General features: G+C 44.1%; 1 protein-coding gene across 4 annotated transcripts in view; it reads right to left on the reverse strand.

The window, feature by feature from the left end:
- Positions 1–19,869: 19,869 nt before the first annotated feature.
- Positions 19,870–22,801, reverse strand: part of CD82 (CD82 molecule) — a 38,143-nt gene continuing 35,211 nt past the window's right edge. For all 4 annotated transcript variants that reach the window (XM_033063426.2, XM_033063425.2, XM_033063427.2 and 1 more), the window contains exons 8-9: positions 22,518–22,601; positions 19,870–22,007 (exon numbers count right to left, since the gene is read on the reverse strand). In XM_033063426.2, the coding sequence (XP_032919317.1) occupies positions 21,930–22,007; positions 22,518–22,601 (162 nt within the window). In that variant the 3' untranslated portion in view covers positions 19,870–21,929. The remainder of the gene's footprint in view (positions 22,008–22,517; positions 22,602–22,801) is intronic.

A 22,801-nucleotide genomic window follows, 5' to 3' on the forward strand; every position in this document is an offset into this window, starting at 1 on the left:
TCATATTTAACTTTGAATTTGAATTCTAATCTAAAAACAAAACTATTTTAATATTTTAGACAAGTGTATGAATGTTTTGTTTATGAAACCGCACATTAGGAGAAAAAATTGTGAACAAAATTTTCATAAAGAACTTTGTAGACAAGGTATGAATTTTCAGACAGAGTCACTATTTCCTATTTTCAGTTTAAAAGTCCAGCATCAGAGATGAGACAATCTTCCCCAGAGAAGCACTGAAGTGCACAAGGTGAGAAATGTTTGGAGTCCCAGTGATGGACACCAGCTTTCTGATAGTGCTGCAAGGCAACTGGTGGCATTCTGTAAAAAGGGCTTTGAGTTGTGTTTATCTGAACTGACAGCAGATAGAAGTACATTTCATCCTTATCTATCAACTGTAAAGCTGATCCAACTGGATACAAGACCATTTTCACAGGGGGCTGCTGCCCACTGTTGTACTTAGGCAAGCAAATGCAGAGTTCACGTGGAACCTCACACAGACATTGGCACCAGTGCAAACTGCATGCAGAATGCTCTCCTATCCAGAACGGCACCACTTCACATTTTGCTGCACATCTTCAAAAGAAAGGAGTCCACAGGGTCAGGACAACAGAGAATGAAACAAAAAGAGCGCCTGCCACAGGGAGAGTGCCTGCCACAGGGAGTGTGCAATTATTATGAGTTACAGCACTGTCAGGATTAACATGTCTCTAACAAAACGTGCAAAGGAATCTCAAGCCATTAAACTGTCTAGCTCCTAGCTATTATATTTGATCCATAAACAGTACCTTCAACAGTACAGTGCCCTCTAGCACTGTAATAAAGTATCAACCATTAGTTAATACTTACCCTTCAAACTGCTATTTAGAAACCTCTTTAAGTCCTCCCATTCAAAAACCTATCAAAAAAGAACAGTTGATTCTGAAAGGGCTGCAGCCCCATTTAGAATTAGTGTTTGACTGTCTTCAGACTGTTAACTCTTCCTCATCCCCTGGGGAAGCAATGCTATCACTCATATTTTACTGGTTTCTAAATTAATGTTGTGATTAATCTTCCCCTGGAGTTTTCAACAGCTCCTTATGACAATGCAGGTTACTCCCTGGAACAGGAATGGCAGTAATTGAGAAGTGGGAGCAGAGTTTAAGAAACCATGTTTTTTAAATGTGGCTAGGAGCAAAGGGACTAGGCAAGAAAAGAAGTGGAGCAATTGACACCATATTATAGAATTAGCCATTGCTGACAGTAGTAGCTGGATAAATGTGTAAAACCATTACAAATTACACTCATATTTGAGTCAGGATTAGCTGAGCTATCTCCTCACCTCCTGTATTCAAATGCAGCTAAACTGTATGAACTAGAGTCTCCTGAGCATTGGTCAAAAGAGCTAATTTACAGGAGCAGGATCAATCTCAGCTGCTTTCATCCCAGCCCCCTAGACTCAAAGATGACACAGCTTGGTCCTGTAGAAAGGGACCAGAACACGGCATGAAAAAAAATTTTAACAATCACAGAATAGAGTGTTAAGAGGCTGGAGTGGACCTTAAACATCATCTAGTCTCACCTGCCCTGCCATGGGTAGGGACACCTCCCAGGTTGGGGATAAGGCTCAAGGCCTTATCCAAACAAGTTCACTTTTGAGGCATGTGGAATAATGGACCACAGGTAGGTAACTCCACTCTTAAATGGTCCCAATGGCTAAGACAGAGATTATCAGAAAACAAATTATAGCTGTGTAATGCAGTCATAGGCAAAGTTCAGCGGGTGCAAGCTTTTCAAGAGGAACTAGCAAAGGACATACCCAGACCTTTATACGTAATCCTATGTTGCAAGGCCACAGCAAGGAGGCATCAGGCAGGAAATATCCATGTCCACACTCTGCTGACTCCTACTGCTGCCCAGAGGGACAGCTGAGGGTCTGTAGCAGTGTGGATACTGTAAAACACCAGTTTGGTGAACTGGGAGGCATCTCAAGTACCTGATTCAATACTGTGCATCTGCTTGCAGTGTCCAAAAAATGCAATACCCACTACATAATAAACTTTCTTCTTCAGTGATGCACTTCTAACTGCTTCTTGAGTTGCTGGTCCTGTCACACTTGTATGGAACTTCAAGCTTCTCCCAGGTTCATGTTCTTGGTGTTTAGAACTTCCTTGTAGATACAGGCATGGACCTTACAATTGCAGTCACACAGAACCACTCACCCCAGATTCTGCTGCATGGCAAGGGGGCTACAGAGACAAAAGAAGTTCTGTGCCTTTCCCCAAGTACTTGTTTTTGCAAGATACATTAGGCTGTGCCTTTGAGCTCCCATCAGTTCTTTCTCCCAGTCCTGTTTTGACTGTAGAGGACACCCCCAGTGACCAAAAAGGAATGGATAAGATAACAAAGAGAAAAAGGAGATATTTTCCCACCTTTTATTCCAAATATCTATGATGTGGATATGTCATGCAGAGCAGATTATATCAATGCCTAAAAGCAGCAGGCCACTCAAGGGAAATTGCACTAATTAAGTATACAGGCTGATTGTTGTCTCACTTAGTTCCTGTCAGTTCTGCCCTGAAAGAAGACACAAAGAAGAGATTGTGGAAACTTCAAGAAGCGAGGATGAGTTTTTCCCACAGTTTAGGATACTTACATGTTGGAAAGTCAGGAATCAGTTCAGTTGCTGTATTCTTCCTCCCTTACCTGCTTCATCTTAGATGTCAGGGCCTGTTCCTCCAAGCAAAGTCCATTCAGTCAGTGTGGTGGGAACTCTTGGCAGTCAAGAGAATCTCTGGGCAATAGAAGTCAGCCCTCCCCAGCTAGCAAGCTCTCCATTTGCTGACTGGAAAACACAGATGGCCCCAGTGGTCCTAGCATCTGAATCTGGGGGATTAGGTGGAATGCAGAATATGACAAGGGCTGTGGAAGCAAGAAAGGGAATCACAGCCAGAAAATCCCTCCACACATGGCCTCCTTCTATCTCCTCCAGTGGTCTATAAGATGCTTTTGTTTCATCCTCTGTTTTCAGTCTCTTTGGTCAGAAAAAAGAGGAACAGCTGGAAAGTACTTTTCTAAAGGCTGTGGTAAAGCCCAGCCTACATGGAAGAAAACCAGAGCAATTCCTATTTTTTGCTGGAAGGCTTCTCTCACATGAACTTCAAGATCCCTGAAGTTCTGTCAGTGTTATTTGGAAATAAAAGACTATAAGGAGGTTCTATTTTAAAATACTCTATGTGTAGAATCCTGTGAAGAATATACGTGCAGAGCACTGCAAAATACTGTAGCTGTTGTACAGTTTACATCACTTATTAATGCATTGAGGTTGGGACTGCTGTTAACTGACTTCCCATAAACCCAATATATTTAAAGAATCCCAAAAAGACACACATGACCTCTCAAAATACTTTATCACGTGGAACTATTTTGAAGTAAATCATGGGCTACTGATGCTAGCTAGTGAACTTTGAAGTTGTGATATTATGTATGAAAAGCTGATCTTCTTTCAAATGTCTCCCTCCATCTCTGATGCAGGCTTTTCCTTTCCCTGGAAGCTTGAGCACCACCAAAACGCTTGGTTTAATGTAAAGGAGGCAATTAGTATTCCAAATCAAGCCTTTAACCTCTTGGATGCATTTCAAAACCAGATTGTGTTGAGGGATGTTGTAAAGGTTTTATTAGTACAAGCTTGGGATGCCCTGCATATCTCAGTTGTAGCTTTGCCAGATGCAGGGTGTCAGAGCAGCAGAGAGGGCTGCTGTGCAAGGGCTGAGGGTGACAGCAGGGCAGTGCTCCCCTCCATGAGAGCAGGAGCGATGAAGCAGAGCATGTGTAGTGACTCTAATCAGGGCTGGATTCAGGCCAGCAGTTGCCAGACAAGTCCACAAAGGCAAGGCAGCCCTCTCAGTGCTGGGTCAGGGAGCAGGGGATAGGAGCTTGGTCAGGCATATGCACAGCACAGCCACAGTAAGGACAAAGGGCTGAGTCTGACTGTGCCTCTCACCACTCCCCAGGTCTCTCCAGGGGGTTACCCTGCCAAGGCTCAGTGGATCTCAGATCTCACACAGCTTGTTTCACTGCACCTCACCCCAGGTTACAGCTGCACATAGCAGACCTGTTCCTGGGCACAGGCAGCCAATTCCCTGCTAGGGACAGGGAATGTTGCAGAGCCTGTTGGTGCATTCTGGCACGGCAAGGCAGCTCTTCCTCATCTCAAGACTGGTAAATGTGATACCAGTGGATGCTATATCTCCACCAAGCAGTGCCCAGTGCCTGAGGATGAGCTATTTTATAACAGTCTGGGAAACAATACAAAGCTGAACTGAACAAAATGTCCAGAGCAAGCAAGTTAGCAGAAAAACATCTGTAGCATGTTATGGAGACACTCACCAAGTCACCCACATCCACACCCCTTCACACAACACATCTGAGGTCCTACAGAATCCTATTTGTTTCTGCAAAAGAGAAAAATGTTTGAAGTTTCCTTCTTGATGTGTACTTAGAACCTCTGACTCAACTTCCTCCCACTCTCCATTTGGTTTGACTTGACTCAGCACACCTTTCTCCTGCATCAACCATTTAAGGAGCATAACAGTCTGCCACTTCAGCCCACTCATCCAGGACACCTACAGCTACAATGAAAGGTTCTGTAGCACACCTACATCATGCCTGAAATCAGGAACAGCCTCCTGATACTGACACCACAAAATACAAGACACTGTGGACACTAACCCTGGGAAAAATTATAACTAAATGCAAACTGGATGCTGAGGAGTATCTTCTCTGCTGCAGCACGAAAATAAAACGCAGCCCTTACAGAGTATATCCAGTCATTCTCAAGCAAAACCATTGGCTGAGTCCCTGTCCTTGCCCAGACAGGACTTCAGGAGTGTGCATCACCACAGGTATCCAGATCCAGAATATTTGCCACTCCTGTGACACCAGGCAAGCAAAATTTCTCAGGTGATGGCACAGAGACACTGAGAAGGTGAGGAAGCTAATTAGTGACAAGCATTAACACTCTGTTTCATCACAGTCCCTTTGCAGACTTAAATTCAGATACCAAACAAACTCAAAGTCAAGTGAGACTTGGAGATTAACATCTGCCTGTCTGTCATATAGAGGCTGTTACTGATGTGTCTCACATTCAAACCAATAAAAACTGAAACCCTCAGCACTCCAGACAAATAGCAGATTTCTAGGCTAAGAAAAAAAAATCCTGAAGGGAGCCACAAAAATTCTCTGATCAGAAATGAGGAATGTTACCAATTTTGTCGGTGGAAAAACCCACCTCATACCTGCTCAAACAGCATTTGACTCCAGCTTGTTTCTTCTGAAATTTTGAGATAATCTTGAAACTACTCAAAAGAAAAGGCATCAAGAAAGAGGAGTGGGAAGCACAGCAGTGCTACAAATTTAATCTTTTGGTGAATAATATCTCTGTGCAAACTCTGATTCCATGGCTGGTGAAGTAGCACACTATGGAAAGAGGAAAAGGGACTAGAAAAACAAGAGAAGGAAAACAAATAGTCCTATCTCACTCAACACCACCAGAGACTATAAAAAAAGGGAAGAGGGTTCTCTTGAGCTTGGTACATCCCTCTGCAGTGGGAAGGTCACAGGACAGCTTTTGAAAGTTCCTGACCTGGAGGCCTTCCTGCTCTTTGAGGGCCTCTCTTTCCACATCGTGCTATTCCAGAAAACAGAGACCATGTCTCAGTGGCTTTAAACACCAAGTCAAGATCAAGGTATTAGAAAAGCTGTTAAATGTTAACAGGAAAAAATGTTTAGTATTTTTGGGAGTTTCCTCGACTTGGGAGGGGAAAGGTTAAATTAGTAGGTTCACTGATGAAGAAAAACCACTGTCAAACATAGCCTAAAGGATTATTTTGCTGCTAATCAGTGGATTTTATTGTAATCAGAATTAAAAACACGCTGCTGGATATCAAAGCACACAGGCTTTATCGCTGAGCAGGGCTATCTGTAGTAGGGACCACAAGAACTGAAAAACAAGACTTCAAATGTAAGGCTTATTCTATTCAATTAATTCAGCCTACAGAAGAGAAGTTTTAGAGGTGACATAATTGCTGAATATAGGGATTTACACACAGAAAAGCATTTAAGAAGCGGAGGAGGCAAGCAGACAGGCGTTTCAGTCTTTCTGTCAGAGACATAATGTGAACCAACAGTTGTAAGTTCAAGAAGAAAAGTTCTTATTTAAATAAATTGTAATTTCTGGGAAGTCAGAACTACTACAGCATAAGAGTGGAGGTCACCATCTTTTGGAGTCCTTATGACAAGATTGTATATCTTATAAGAACACATACTTACTATCTAGCTTCAGGGGGAAAGCTGCAAAAGGTACGCTCAAGTTGGCTCCTTCCTTCACAAGGTCAAGATGCACTCACCCTTCAGGACAGACAGTGAAGTTTGGGGTGGAGCTGGCAGCAGAGCAGCCTGCAGGAGCACCTTTCAGCAAATGGCCCAGGCACAGTGCAGCCAGCACCCAGTGCCCCAGCTGCCCCTGCACACGTGAGACAGCAGACCAGCAGCCTCATGCCACAGGGGGCTAGGAGGGTCTTGAGATCAGTCAAGAATAACTCACCCGATGCAGGGATCGTGTGTCTCCCTCTGAAGCACTTGGCTGTGGCCAGAGACAGCATACCAAAGGAGACAGCCTCCTGGGCAGGCACAGTCTGGCAGTCGCTGCATCCTTGGCACAGGCTGAGCAGCACACAGGGTGTCCTTGGAGGTCTCCTATGCAGGCAGCGACCAGAGCTGACCCTGCTTAATTTATGAGCTTGTCTGAGATCACAGCCTCATGTATTATGGCTCCAGGCTCCATTGAAATGAACTTTAATAAAATAAATTCCAGCTGCTTGGAAGGAGTTACAGAAATGACAAAAAGAAGGCAAACTCCTCCATTCCCATACTCACTGACAGCAGAGAAAGAAATAGTTATTGGAGACCAAGCAAAATTCAGCTGGCTCAGATTGAAGGGGCATGAGAAAAAGATCTGGTCAAAGAATGAGCAATTTTGATAAAATGAGATGGTTACAAATGCCAAGGCAGAATTCCCAGCTAGGCAACAGACTTGAAGCAGAGAGACAGAAGGACAAAGGGTCAGGAGGGCACCTGATAAAGCTTCTGACTGAAGGTGGGATACATTTTAATAAATCAGATTCATTTGCAAGGGGTCTTAAATGCTTGTACCTTTCCTGTTTTGTCTGTTCCCTGGCCTTTGGTCTGCTGTATTTCCTTCCCCAGGATGCCTGTGGGCTGTTAATGGAGAATATTAGGGAGCAGCACCAGGATGTACCTCACTCTGCATGTTGTTGCCAGCAGCCTACACGTTCATTATTGTCCCTGTTTGGTAGATGCTCCTTTTATCCTTGCTTGGCTTCTGAGGAATTTACAAAGATGAAATTTCTAATGAAGCCTGGCATTCTTGCCCAGCCACAACTAGTCAGAATTGCAGTCTGGTAAGGATCTCAGAAGGAAAACTCCATTTTTCTGCCCTTTCATGGGTCAGCAGTGAGGAGATTAGATCTAGACCAGAATTGCTCTCCTTGGTCATAGGGTTGCCCATTCCCACCTCATGTATTGGCACTGACAATCTCCCTTGGAATTCCATTAGGAGCACCTAAGCTTTCAGGAGCCAGGGGCATTAGACATTAGCAGTGCTCATGTGACCTTGTCCCCGTTCCTACCTTTCTACTTCTCAGCAATGAATTATTGTGACCTAGCAGATTTCCCCAGTTTTAACCAGCATTGACAACAGCCTGCTTTGCTCAAGAAATTCTGGAGTCTCCTTACAATCATTTTTTGATAATACTGGAAATTGCTTTTTTCACCTCATGTCAGGCGTCACAGACAATATGAATGATACTTTACCTGATCCAAGCCACCAACAGTGCAAAGAAAAACCCAACAGAAAAAAAAAACCCAACAGGAAAAAAAAAACCCAAACTCACCCCAAACTAGAAGGTTGGGATCAAGTTAGTTCAGTGAAGTGGAAGGAGCACATCTCTATACTCAGAAAAGCAAAACCATTTGCCAGATAGTCCTGTAAATCTGCAGATCTTCACAGTTTAATGGCATGCACTGCCACTGGGAGAAGGATGTCACACCTCAGTAAGAACAGGTTCCACTGAATGAGATGAGAACATTCCAGTTCAGCATTAATTTCACTTAATGTCAGCTCTGTAGCAGGGTTTTCATGTGAATAGTGTAGCTGAAAGCCATTAGACTTCTCCCTCATGCTATCATCAACCACTTTTGGCAAGGCCTGTTAAATGGAATAACTTGCAGAGTGAGCCAGAAATAGGGCCTGTGGAACAGATTCTTCAGATCTCAAATATTAAACCATGGAAATGGATTGGTGACAAAGAGGGTGGAGGGGGGAGACAGAAGTTTCCACATACTATTTTCCCCCCCCCATCACCACCACACATGTGCTCTACACCCCAACATATGTTTGCCACGAGTGTAGCCCAAAAGGCATTCCAGATCTTACTCAAGAGCTGAAACTTGGAAGAAGCAGCCAAGTTTGAGATTAATCAAAGGGCAGGGTGGCGGTATGTGAGTGTAATGGAGTCACCCCTGCTCAGCTTGTACAGACAAGGGGCAGAGAGGCACCAATGGCCCTGCAGCAATGACTGATCTATAGTCTCAGGCTCTCCTCAGCAGCCATTGAAGGGCTCCCCTCCTAGCTCAGATTAGATTTTCAGCTGTGACTAGGCTGGCAGTTTAGGCACCCCAGGTGTTGTCCCAAAGTTAGAGAGATGAAAGGTGCTTTGGGGAGCACTTGGCTTTGAAAATTCTTTGAATTTTATGGATCCTTGATTTCTTGCCTCTACTTCTGCCTCTCTCCCCACTACCACTGGATTGGTTTACCAATTTTCACAGAAACAGTCTGAGCATGAAAGAAAATGTCTCTTCACTTAAGTAAATCCAAAGTGTACCAAGAGGTTGCTGAAGAGTGAATTCCATGTCAGGTCATATCAGATCAGAAATAAGGACGATAAATGTTTTTAGCAAAAAAAAAAGAAATTAAAAACAGCAAGAGTGTTACCATGGGATTCAATTTTCATGCTCATACAATTCATCTAAAAGTTACACATCTACATTTCATAGAGAGATTTAGGGAAAACAAGTCTGTAAGTTTGATAGTCTTAGAGACTTGTATCTTTAAAATTCCTGAGAAGATATTACAGAAAATCAGGAATACAGATGTATGTACTACATCAGTTAATTTAGGGAGACCTATTAGGAGAAAGAGATAGTTTATACAAATGTGTTATTTTATTTATCACAAATGTTTGTGTACTTGGTTTAAAAGACAGCTAAAGATTTAGTGGGACTTGGGATATAGGCTGGAGATATTTATAAAGCCATAAATGAAAAGGGAGGAGAAAGGAGAAACATATTTCAATTTTATATACCCAGTACTGAGACTGGAACTAAATACAGAGCAACATAACAGTGCTCCCAAATTGCCACAACTCTGTCACAAGGGGGCCTGGCAGGTAACATATGGAATTGTTAGATGGAAAATGACCCACCAATTTTTGGCTTCAGTAGAACTTTTTTCCCAAGGGAGTAAGAGCAGTAACTAAATAAAAATTCATGGAATAGGCTGAATGATGCAGGTCCATATCTTATCAGAGTTGGTGCCTATGTTCAAATGATGGATTCGTTTTGGCAACTGAATTTGGAAATTTATGGCTGTTTTTATTTTTCTTCAGTGGACGAAAAGACTAGCAGTTGGAAAGGAAGGCTATAAATCTTAACATTAGAGAAGGGAAAGGGCAAGGTGTTTTACATACACACAGGGGCTAGACAAGAAATTGTTTTTCTAGACACAAAGAGCAATGTGCAACAGATTTCTTTTGAAGATTTTTCATTTACTGAAAAGTAGAAAAAATATTCAGTGCACATCCCCTTTGTTCTTTTAATTCCAGGTTTTATCAATTTTCACTGAAAAATCTGTAGGCATTTCAACATGAATAAAAACCTATAGCTTCTTTTACACAAAAAAGCGATCACAGGTTTTTGCCAGAAAGAGGAAACCACAAAAGAAAGCAAACCTGTCTATCTCTTTGGAAGATAATATAACCAGAGTTTTTCTGTGATGAGAAGTGTTTAGGAATCACCTCACCCTTAGATGAAGTATCTGACCCAAGCACTGGTTTGCTACTCCCCACTATGGATCACAGATGGGGAATGCACAGTCCCAATGGGGAAATAGCCAAGTAGAACAAGGTTGCTGAAAGGGTGATGGGAGCAGCTCTTGTAAGTGATAAAAAAATCCTGACATCAGTTGAAAGTAGTCTAAGGAGCTCCAGCCTGCACAGAAAAGAACAAGAAGATGTAGCAGATATTTAACTGTTCTCATAAAAGTTTCCATTGGCTATTTGCAGTGATTCCTCCTATCCCTGGGCAAGATGAACTAAATTGCTTAATTAAGTCCACATCTTTGAATGTCCCAATTAAACCAGCTCCTCATCTTCTCTCGCTGAGAGGCACCCTGCATTCCCTGATTGAAGCTGGTGGCAGCATTTAATGTGGTAGGCTGAGAGCTTACAGCTAAAAGTTAGATGCCCTGAGATCTCTCCCATGCCTGTGAATTTGGGATGGAGCTGGTGAGCAGCAGGCTCTAGAAGGAACATGGACACTATAGTTTGAAGTGAGCCATTGAGGAAGTTCATAAACTCTCTGGTACTCGCAGGTGATGATGAGAAGCCCTCGAGGATAATGGGGGCTGGCAGCAGCCTCACAAGAGGTTTGCCTCTCACCTTGGCAAGCACAGGGGAAACTCCCTTCCCTGCCTCCTGATTCCCTTAAACAAAACAACCCCCCTCAGAGCATTTTGGAAAGGAGTATTAGTGCACTGAGATGACCAGGCATTCTGCAACATGGGTCTGAGGAATTGCTTCCAAGAAAGAAATCCTCACACACACAGATCACAGGAACTTGAGCCCTTTCCATATCACAACTTGCTCAAGGGCCCTCAAAGTACATTCTTCATTCCAAGGCCTAATGGAGTTGGAAACCTTCAAGGAATGAGAAAAGATAAATTTCTGCCAAAGAGCCCCACTCCCCGGATTTTTAAGAGATCAAAATGCTTCAAGCTGCTAGGTATGCAACTAAATATGGAATAAAATGGGATATTTTATCCCATTAACAACACTGCCTTCATAGTCCTTTTTCTTCAAGTCCCTTTAAACAGGATTAGAGCAGTGGGAGGTGAGGGAGGGAGAAAAAGTACTGGAAGGAGAAAAACTGCTGGAAGACAATGCAATGACATTTTAGACAATGGAAAACTGAAATTAAATATAATTGTATAATTGGAGTAAGGCAGAATCAAATATTTCTGATTTATTATACAGCTTGACTCCTGATTTCCAAGGAGTAGAATCAGCACTCTGATATGTTTTGTGATTCAGAGAAAAACAGTTCCAACTTAAAACTGTAGGATAAGGGTGACAAGTTAAACAACTGACAACTCTGTAGCACCCCACAAAAGGTTTTGGGGTGTGATTTCCACATCAAGATCAGATCAGCTTGTGGCTGAGGTGAAGCCCTAGATCATGCCAAACATTTTTTTCCTGATCTTAGTTTTAAATCTAGTCCTGCAACCACTTGCCACATCAAGCCTCATGGATTTACCAAAACCTTCATCAACCTCTCTCTTAAAACTACAAATCCTGAACAAATCCCCAAAACTCCTTTCAGTCCCCAAGCTCTCCTGAATACTTCTCAAGCCTAGCCTCACCTAAGGCTGCCCTGACTGGGACCTAAATATCCATGGCCCTTGTTGGAACCAGCCTTCATTCTTGCCCTGCAGGCAAGGAAAGGCAGAACAGAATGACAAATCTTAATCCCAGCACAAATCCTGGCTGCCTCTCTGGTGGAAAGACACCAAGCAGTTCTGTCACCTGTGCCAAAATTCAAAGCAGCCTTACAACTCAGTGCTCTACTCTAAATGCTGGAGTGAGGAGTAAATTTACTCCACTGACTTGTATTCATAGATCCATTTCAGTGGGCAGCCATCAGTAAGATCATAGAAACTACCCCTACTCTGGGACCTCTGGACTTCAGCAGACCACAGGTAAGACCAGCATTGGGAGGCTGCAATAAACAGTTTTCACTGCAGTGCCAGAGGGCTTGCAAAAATAATGAGCCTGTTGTGACCCAGTGGCTCCAGCTGAACTTGCACAAAGACCTATTGCAGAGCTAAGTGAACTCCAGAGTTCGGGCTGGATTTCTGATTTTTGTTCCAAAATACAGGCATCAAAGAGTTTCAGCCGGACTCCTACGTGTAGGTCTCCCAAAGTAAGTGTAAGCATGCCAGAAAGCTCCTCCAAGCCGTGATTACTTTCAGGGATGCAGTGCCTCAACAGCCTTCAGCTAAAATTAGGATTATGAATAGGAAGTAACTGGAGCTCCTTTTGTTCATTAATCCCAGACATTTGTACCAGCAGGCAGATAGCCCCCCTCCAACTTGTACTTTATTCGAGCCTGCAACATCAAACTCTTTTGAGCACTGGATGTATAGCTGGGTTAGACTTTACTTTTGGAAAAGAAGTACAGGCCATTACCAGTTCTTATCATGCCCTCAAAGCTTGCATCAGAACAAGAAAACAGCAACATTCAAGGGCATTATTTAGATAACAGTCTCTGCAGCTACAGTGTAGTATCAGGTGTTCAAGCAAAATGAGGAGAATGTGAGTTGTGTTTGCAATAAAAGATTTCCATGAATCATGGACAGAACTATGTTCAGTAGGATTCCATTTCTAGCACTGGAACAAGTTGGCCAGCAGGGTGGTGGATATACCTTTAGCAGAAACATTCAAGGTCAGGTTGGGAGGGGCTCTGAGTGTCCTGATCTGGTTGAGAACACCCTTGCTCATTGCAGGGGATTGGAGGTAGTGGACCACCAATCTAAAGCACTCTATGATAATTCTATGAAATGTACTCCTCCTAACTCCCTAACCAGACTATCAAGACCTTCTCTGCTTCTGTTACCAATCAGTCTGCTATAAACAGGTGAGCTTTCCAGTTTTAATAAACTTCAATTTGTCCTTGCACAGATCCTAAACATAATCTTCCACTGTCAGTGAGTCAGGCTTTCCTTTACTGATGGAATCTGACAACAGCAGCTGTAAGCACTACAAGCCTTCAGTATCCTGAAATATGCCATCCTCTCAACCTTCTGGTCATCAGCTTTTATCCTTACAGGAAATATCTCTGCGTATTATAAACCAATTACATGGGCTACTGTAGCCCTCTTCCTGCAAACTACAGTAAGCAAAGCTCTTATAAGGTCCTGCTGGCAGCAACAGGAGGATGTGACAGAAGTTGTTAGTCTGGGAGAATACAGGGTTGAGCATGAAACAGTTACTCAGGAGATTCCAGCATTAAGTCAGAAGCTAGCAGACTAACCTTTCCCACCAAGCTGATCCCACGATACAGACAGACACTGCTTTCTCCTCTACTTCTGCTTTGCCCTCCCCTTTGCTACTGGAGCATAGGAGTCCTCAGCACGGCTTGTGAGGAATTCAAGAGGAGAGGAGAAGATCTCATTACCATTTTGCTGCCTATTAAAGAGTGAGACAATCAAGCTGTGGTAAAAAATAAATAGCTGTATGCAATTATGAGAATCGCCAGACATCTCATTTCATGTCAGGCAAGACTATTGCCTAATAGGAAGACAATATAATCCTGCTGTTGCCCTGCTCAGATGAGAGAGACTTGAGCTAATTAGCTTCCACTATAGCCAGGCATGAAATTGCCAACTTTATTTTATGATAGCCATCTGAACTGTGATGTGCTCTCTGCATCTTCTCATCACATAAAAGCTGGTGGAACCAGCTTCACTACTCTAACAAAGTGCAAGCTCCTCACTAATGACCACAGGGATACTGAGGGAAATCTAAGAGAAAACAAGGGAGGGTTCCCAAATCCCAGACATACCTCTGCTCTGGAGCCTTGGTCCCTGGGAGGACATCTTCCCACTTCTGCTCACAGCTCACCAGTGTGAGGAGATTCCTTGTAGCCAAGAGCCTGGACCCCAGAGCATTCTGCAGCCAAACTTTCTCATCAAGTTTTGGTATTCATTAGCCAAAGCAGGAATTGCTGGAGACTCCAGGAAGAGCCAGCAAGCGTGAGAAAGAACATTCAATCTCGGTGTTACAGGAGGCAGGAGATTGTTTTCATAACATCTGTGGTGAGAGTGTATAAAGCAATAGACAGACTGCCAATACTTGGAACTACTCAAAAGGCAACTCTGGCAACCTCACAGATTGTTTTATAAACAATTGGTTTCAAACTGATCCTGAAGTTAATGGGAAAGGCAACAGAGTCGCTTAAGGATAAAGGTGCTGTGGTTTCTGCATTCCCTGCTGACTACTTCCACAACAGCAGCCCTACACTGGAGTGCTCACACTCAGGCACAGGAGTTCTGTTCATCCATCTCACACTGCTGGCAAGACACAGTGTGGCAAACCTCAGCAGATTAAATACAGCTACCTGCTGCCCTACCTGTCTTGTCAGTCCCAGTCTCCTGATAACAGCTCTTCCAGAGAAATTTTCTTACTACATCCCCCCCATGGCTGGCTGCAACTCATCCTGCTACCCTTCATGGCCAGACCACAGCTTGGCATTTGCTCAGCAAGCCAACCTACCTGGCCATGCTGGCTGGCTCCTCAGGGCAGGGGGCTGCTCTGTGGGGACACATTCCTGTCATTGCCTTGTCATGCCAAACCCCACACCATCACTCTGTCACAGACACCTCCCTCACCTCCAGACCTTGAGCCAAGGCTTCCCCCTCCTCCTTAGGCAGTTCCTTCTTATGAGCACACCTCACCTTCCAGAGGCTCCCACACTGCCCCAGCCCACCTTCCACAGGTTCATACAGACCTGCTGCTCATGCATTTCCACTTAAAAACCAAACAAGATCAAAAAAACCCCAAAACCCTTCAAAAAACGTCACCAAACTGCACACAACAGTAGCAGTGGCTGCATCATTTCAGCATCTCCACCAGTCTCTCCCCAGCCTCACAGCAGACGAGCAGACACATCAGCACCACCAAGCACCAACATGATAGCACTGCCACACCTGCTGCCATGCAGGCACTGAAGTCAAATCGTGTGCAAAACTGTGCTCATTTCCTAGGTGACTGGGAATGCACTGGTTTTGAGGAAAGGCATCCTCTGATTTCTCCAGGCAGTTTCTCTCATACACCACGCAGAGCCCACCTCACTTCTGCTCTGCCCTACTTTGTTCTGCAGCTCTGAAGAATTGCTCACAGTGGTCCAGAGAAGCCTCTCCAAAATACAAAGTGCTCAGGTGTCAGTCTCTTTGCCCAAGCAAAAAGTGACAGGATGAGAGGAAACAGCCTCAAGTAGCACTGGGGAGTGGGGAAGAAAGCAGATTACTAGAAGAAAGGGAATACTAGAAAAAATTCTTCACTGAAAGGGTTGACAAACATTCATCAGCCTATCCCAGCTCAGAAGACCAATACACCATGGTTTTAGGTCACAAGTTTAGAACATAGATTTATAATATATTTTGTTCAATTCCAAGTCTGTTACATAATGTTTTCTATGAGGTAACCGCTGAGAAAGCAGGAGAAATCCCTCAATTAGAAATTATTCAACTATTTTAATTCTGTTTATGCAGAAGGAAAAAAGAATAAAAAAAACCCAAAACCCCACTTTGTTTTATAGAAACTTACACCCTCTAGGGAAAAACAATTTTGCCAAAAGAATTCCCAATCAGTACTTACCAGAGTTAATTACAACATCATATTAAAAGAACAACTTATTTTTGAATACTTAAGAGTATAGTGAAAAAACCTCTGCCAAAGTTAAAGGTCTGCACTGTGCTGGGTTATTGTTCCAGGCTGTCTGCAGACATCACTGCATGAGTTATTCTATTCTGACATCATTTTGCAAGTTCAGTGCACAAAGCACATGCCTATACTATAACATGACAGGACCTCACATTTCCACCCTAGTAAACCCTAAATAGTTTCCAGAAGTGCTATGTAGAAAATACCCAGGAAGCATGCTGGGTAAGCCATTCAGATGATCATATGCTCTGGGATTCTTGCTGTCTCTGAAGAACTTCCATATGTCCAGTCTGTAACTCTAAGGAGGGCAAAAAGAAGAAAAATTTAATCTGGTGCACAATCCTGTGATCTCCTGCACTGTCACAGGTGTTGCTTTGGAACCAGTTACCTGATGGTGGCAGAGAGATTCCAAGAGAACTGCAGACTGACAACCTCCAGGAAGATTGTTTGGACAAGAAGAGACAACATGGAGAAGATTTAAGGTTTTGAATAGCAGGTAACGCTGGCCAGGGACACGTGATGGAAAAGGTCTGGCATTCTGGTGACACAGTGAGGATCTGGGGTCCTGCAGGAGCCCTAGGTCTGATGTCAGTACAGATCCTAAGCTGGTGAACACTCACAGAACAAAGAGCAGTATCAGGATAATCCCTGAGCTGCTGCCATTGTGCAAAGAAACATTGTGAAGGAATGGGAGTTACCAACATCTGGACCCTATAGGTAGGAAAGAAAATGCTGTCTTGTTTCCTAAAGGTAAGGCCTATTGTAGTTAGAGAAGTAGGTCTCCATATTTTCTGCTAAACTCTGGATTGCTGAGGACAGAGGAGTTACTCCAGGATGCCATTCATCAGTGAGAGAATTATAGGAAAGAAGATACCAGAGAGAAATTTAATTGAAGTGCATGAAAATACCATCCTTGGGGCCTAAGGCAGGATTTTCCCTCTCTGGTTGCATACCTCACAGAGCATCTACTTGTACTACTCCAAGTACTACTTGGAGCATTATCCTTCTCTTAAACCCCTATCTTAAATGGAGGTAATATTTTTGCCTGGAAAGCTGAGCATAACTTTTCTCCAAGTACACAGCATCCAGTATTCCCCTAATCCCTCCCCACAAAAGCCAAACAGCACACAAACCCCAGTCAATTGTATTATTAGGAGCTTAGAGGAAAGAAACCAGACAATTTATACTTGTGAGAAGAAAGAATTCATGGCCAGGGTTACAGAGTTTACTTAGGAGAAGGTAATTTTCCATGTTTGGCTGACAAGATTCCTGCCACAAGGCAAAAATTTGCATGAACTCTGCCAGCACCCACCTGCTAGAAATTGTTTATAATGGCTAAAGCACACTGAGTAGCTTTACTAGCAACATTTTACAAATAGCTTTGGTTCACTAACTGCATATTTTTTGCTAAGGGCCTTTTGCCAGTTTACAAGTGTCTGAAGACTTCCATGCAAGTAGATTTTTACACAGATAAGCTTTTAGCATCAACCTGGTTTAAGTTGTCAGTCAGAAACCCTGGCTGCTAACTGAGGTTAATATGCAATAAAAGGCCAAGGCTAGAGCAGAGTCTCAGAGGCTAACAGGATAGAGCCAGCCCATGAATAATTGAGGGTATGCTCTCTCCATTTACAGCATTGAATGGAATCCATTTATGGCATTTGTGGGAATGCCAGGGTCCTTTGGCTTTTCAGCAGTGAGCCCCTGTGGCTGCCTGTTCCTCACTTTCCTCAACAATGTCACAGAGTCTGACATTTGCAGCCACTTGCAGTCTGTCCTTTGGCAGCCAGAAACCAAGGCTTTTCTGAAGTCTACCACGTTCAGCCTAAATCCCGAACAAAGCTGGCAGGGACCGGCCACAGCACCACACATGGGAGAATTACAGGGAAAAGAACAGCTGCCACATGTTAAATTTGAGCATGTGCCATATAGAAAACAAGATGCACTGCGACCTATAGATTTACCCATAGCCAGTCTAACTAATGCAATTCCTCTTCCCCCTCCAGAAGAAAAAAACACCTCATGGAAAGAATTATAGCAGCTCGTGAGTGCTTCATGATCACACAGAACAAGAAACGTCACCAGTTCATTACTAGGGGCCTTGCTTCAGGCCACAGGGCGGTCACAACTCTGTTCTTGCAATATTAATTATTGGCCTGGGACAGCTACAGAGCAGCTTATTGGCTCTGCACAAAATGCTTCCATGTGCTGAGCTTCTGCAGAGGCTGGCGCTGTGGGCTTTGCTAGACAAACACGGCAGCTCCCAAGAAGTCTGAGTGCTAGGCTGATTTCTAGTTCCAGCAGCAAACCTTCGCCTCTGGGGAGGAGCTGGAGCCTGGCCCAAGGAGCAGCAGCAGATTTCTGTCTCTGAAGGTGTGAGGACTTTCTTCCTGGAATCTTTTTCAGATCAAATTTAGAAGCATTCAATGCCCTCGCCTTCCCCATAGACTGACAACTCAAAGGAACTGAGGATGGAGGGAAACAGGAAAAAATGGGGACAAGAAGCAACATGGGAACAAGGAAACACAACTCTCACAGTAGTGGAAGACATCCAACAAAATATCCAACTGTGTGCTTCTCCAAGAAATAGAAGGGAAAATTATCGCTAAAAATGCCAAACATGTAGCACAAATCATTTGCGAGGAGAATACATTTGTAATTACAAATTAATTTAGCTACCCTGTTGCCAGGAGTAACTGGTAGCAGAAGGAAGCGATCAGTGTCATCTTCTCATTCCCCTGGGACCAGCCTGGGCTGGATTTTCTCGGTGGAACATCTCCCTCCAGTGGCCAAAGGCAAGTGGTTTCCACGGAGCTCGGGCAGCTGGGGACAAGCAACTGTCCTCAACTCCCCTGCTTTCTCCTTCCAGCTCCACAACAGGCTGAATGGAAACCAGCAGTGCCCTTCCCCACCTAGGAGCCCTCTGGTCAGGGTTGGCAGTTTTGCCAGGAAGCACAGCCCTCTAAATCGTGGGCCCCTGGGAAAGCATCACCACCTGATTAAGGCAGGGTGCTCTGGGAAACCAGCCAGAAATGGGAGACTCCATGTGACCCAAGAACCAAGCTCTCCTCAAGCACAGCCCAGGACAGCCTAAAGGAACAGGTAGTACTCACAGGTAGGACAGATCATTGCACCCAGCTGTGGCTCCAGGATCCATTTAAGCCCCTCTTGCTCTGCACTCATCTGGTCAGGGTTCCTGAAATCTTGACTTAGACCAGTTGCCACCAGTGTTTGCTGGTAGCGCCCCAGTACTTTCTCTGCAAACTTCATTCTGTTTCCTCATGTGTGAGGACTCAGGTCATACTTACTACTTCCTAAAGCAACAGCTGTAAAATTCATTAGCACACTACCTTTGGTTCTTCTCAACCATTCCAAATGTCCAGGTGCACCAATATAGTGTAGGATCTGAAGGAATTTTGAGACCTAGCTCATATCGATTTCTTAGCTGAGAAAAGCAAAAAGATTTATGTACTTGTCTATCTGCTTCTGAGGAGCTTTTCAGTCAAGGCCAGCATGTGGTGACATAAACTACAAAAAGTGACCATCTAGCTTTCTTCCTTCTCACAGTGGCAGGGCAGGGGCTGAGGAATCCTGCTGAAGGTGAGTAGGAAAAAATTATATAGTTAAGCATGCAAGAGCTGTATGCACTGTGGGCATAGCAGCAAGCTTGTATTTTATCAGAATTAGTTCCTAAGGCTTATGACTTCAAACTGTGCAGACAGTGCAGACTTGAAGAAACATCTTCAAATACTTAGCTTAGGAGATAGCAGGTAATCCAAGGAACTACCACTCAGCTCACCCTAAGACAAACAGACTTCATGAAACAAGCCAAAGTTTACTTTAGAATACAGCCCAGAAAAATTGTCACCTCCCCCTGCTGGGCAGGATCTTTACAGTCGACACTGATCTCACACATGCGCCTCAGCCCTTTTGATACCTTGAACAAACAAGATGTCAGTGATCTGCATGAAAAGCAGAAAGGGGAGGAGAGGGAGCAAGGGGAAAACACTTCAGTGCACAAGTCATAGGCAGAGACATATATTTTTTAGCAAAGTCTTTATTACAGAAATATTCACCCTCTAGACTTTTATATCTGTACATGCATTTCTTCCAGTAGGAAGATGTTGCTAAAAACAGACAAAAACAAAAAAGGAAGTCCAGAATGGGCTCCTTTTTACTTGCTGCTCAGCATTGGCATCTGTAACTGAACAAGAATCTTACAAATAAGAACACATCAGAGAATAGACTTTGTGTTACAAAAGCTAGCAAGCTTTACTGCTAAGGGTGCCTTCTGCTACAGCAAAGGTCAGCTTGAAGGATCTGTGCAGGAAGGGGCAGATACCTCAAAATTGCAAAGCCTTATCAGACCTCCATAAAAACCAGTTGCCCAGTCACTCTCCCCAGTCATTGCTCTGCCCAAAGAAGAGGACAGAGCCGGGACCCACTGCTGGGGCCCTGATTCCCTGCACCAGCCTTTCTTCCCAGAAGGAAAACCAAGTAGGTAGTGAAACCACTCCTTGGAACTGCTACTAGGGTTATTACTACCTGCCCCACCCTGACAGGAGACAGTCCTGGAACCACCTCTGTAAGGCAAAGGCTCTCTCACCAAGGACCTTGTAACAGGTGCTTGGCAAGGACCATCCACTTATCTCCCACGCAGATTCCTGGTGTCACAGTCTTTGTACCACGTGTAACAGCAGGAAATCTGCTGCGCCCAAGACACCTCTAAAACTGAGGACTTGCACCCAGCTCTCTTATGTAAGCAGTTGGGCCAGTGTTTCATGTGCATTTCCTACCTTCTTCAGGTCTACACCACTCCTTGCTGCTGGCCACTGGCTCAATAGAGCAAACACCCCAGCCATGAGCACAGAAACCTGCAGCCTGCACAACTGCAGAACGTGCTACTTATCTGCTGCAGTGCTGGCACTTGAGGCAGAACTCAGGATGCAGCCATGGCTCCAGACCACAGTGGAGTCAGAAGAATGGACAACTGAAAAAAAAGCAACTTATCTTTGCATCCCAGCCACAGAACCTATACTGGGGACTGATAGCAGTGATACAGCATCAGCAATCCAGTCAGATCCCTCCATACTCATATCTAAATCCACAGCTAAATTTTATGTTCATAAAGGAGCAGGGGAAGAATCAAATTAATTGTAACCGCTATAAAGTTGGCAACCCGAGAATGCAAACAGCAGAGCCAGCCTGGGGCTGAGTCCACAGTATGCAGCAGTCTCTGAAGTAACCTCCAAGCTGACAGGAGCCAGCAAAGCAGACCTAGGGGGAGAGGAAAAGATAAAGAGGCAAATGGGAAAACATATAAGTGTCAAATCCAAAACCCAAGGGATTCATTCCAGAAGTAGCTGAGCACCAACACCACAATCTGCCAGGTCACACTAGGAATAAATAGGTAGGCTGGGCTCCCTCCTGGTGGCTTCTCCTCACAATCAAAGGGAAGAGCTCCACTGAAGGCAAGGCATAGCTGACTCCAGAAACAGGAGAAGCGAGTGTGACAGTAGCACTCTGTATTTCAGATGAGAACCTAGGCTGGAAGATGCACAGTAGGAGCTGAATCAGGTTAACTGCAAGGGACGAGAAGGCCTACAAAGCATGACTAGTTACCACCACAAGTCAGTGAAGCAAGTGAAGCTACCAAAGCACTGAAATCTCAGCAGAATTCCTGGCTCATGGGACTTCAGGGGGGAGGTGAAAAGATGTGCAGGAGAAGAGCAAGGGGGAGAAAAGTTATTGTATGTTAGGCCCAGTGGGTTGTAGAATGAAGATATGAATAGTATTGTTTAACATGGAGCAGGCAGCAAAAGCATCGTCCCCTCAGGTTAATCGGTGTCTCACGTGACACAAGACAGTTTAAGTTCTGCTTCTTGAAGTAGAAATAATCCAGAGGCAGGATGCAGGTAGCCCAAGGGCTCTATTGCCAGAAGATCAGGCTGTGTTGCAGCTCTAACAGTTCTTAGCAGAGTGGTATCAGAAATGGGATGTCACAGGAATAATGGTCAATGGTTGGACAGTCTGGGTATGAGGCAGGAATGTTCTGTTTGCTCCATTCTCTGTGGTGCCGTAGCTCTGGAGTCAGCCAACTCAAGACTTGGGCACTTTGGTGTAGTCTTCGCTGTGTATGTTCTTGCAAAGCGAAATGGACAGTATCATCCCCAGCAGCTGGAATAAGTATGAAGAATGGGAACAAAATCAGCAACCAGACAGATAAGGTGGGAAGGATGGGTGATACAGGGGAGCCGAATACAGTGAACATCTTTTAATGACACCCATATAGGTGAAGAGAGTTAGTCCACAACACAAGGCAAATGCAATAACTGAAATGACAAAACATTTGGCTTCATAAAGACGTGACTTCATCTGGAAACTATGTTAGGGGCTTTTTAAGGAAACAAGGGGGATTTCACTAAAGTGGGGTTTTGCTTGACTCAGTTTTCTGGTTACAGAATTTTCAAAAGTCAGATACAGCAGGTGGAACCACATGTAGACAAGGCTTGGTTTGATTTTTAATCCAACCAATAAAAGCAGCAGTTCAAAGGTCCAGGCAGACACAACCAAGAGCTAGAACTGCACTGCCACTAAACCAGGTGTCTATTATTTGAGAAAACAGCTTTGCCTTTAAAAAAGTCTCCATGATAAGACAGTACATGTTCATGTCAGGTAATTACTTACCTCTATAATAGCAACACCAGTGCAAACCCCAAGAATGACACCAAGGTTGTCCTTCAGCCACTGCTCTACACCATTCATGCATCCCTATAGAGAAAACACGGCCACAAAGAAAAGCAGCATGAATCTGAAAATCAAAGCTGAAAATCCATAACACATGCACGCAGGAATTATCCCAGTTACATGCTATACCATGTTCCATGGAAGCTTTTGCAGAAAAGGGCAGGATCCCTGTCACTCTGTCCTCCCTTGCCCCAAATTCCACAGGTACTTCAAGCAATAAGGAT

This window comes from Catharus ustulatus, chromosome 6 (assembly GCF_009819885.2).
Source record: "Catharus ustulatus isolate bCatUst1 chromosome 6, bCatUst1.pri.v2, whole genome shotgun sequence".
In the NCBI taxonomy this organism is placed as follows: domain Eukaryota; kingdom Metazoa; phylum Chordata; class Aves; order Passeriformes; family Turdidae; genus Catharus; species Catharus ustulatus.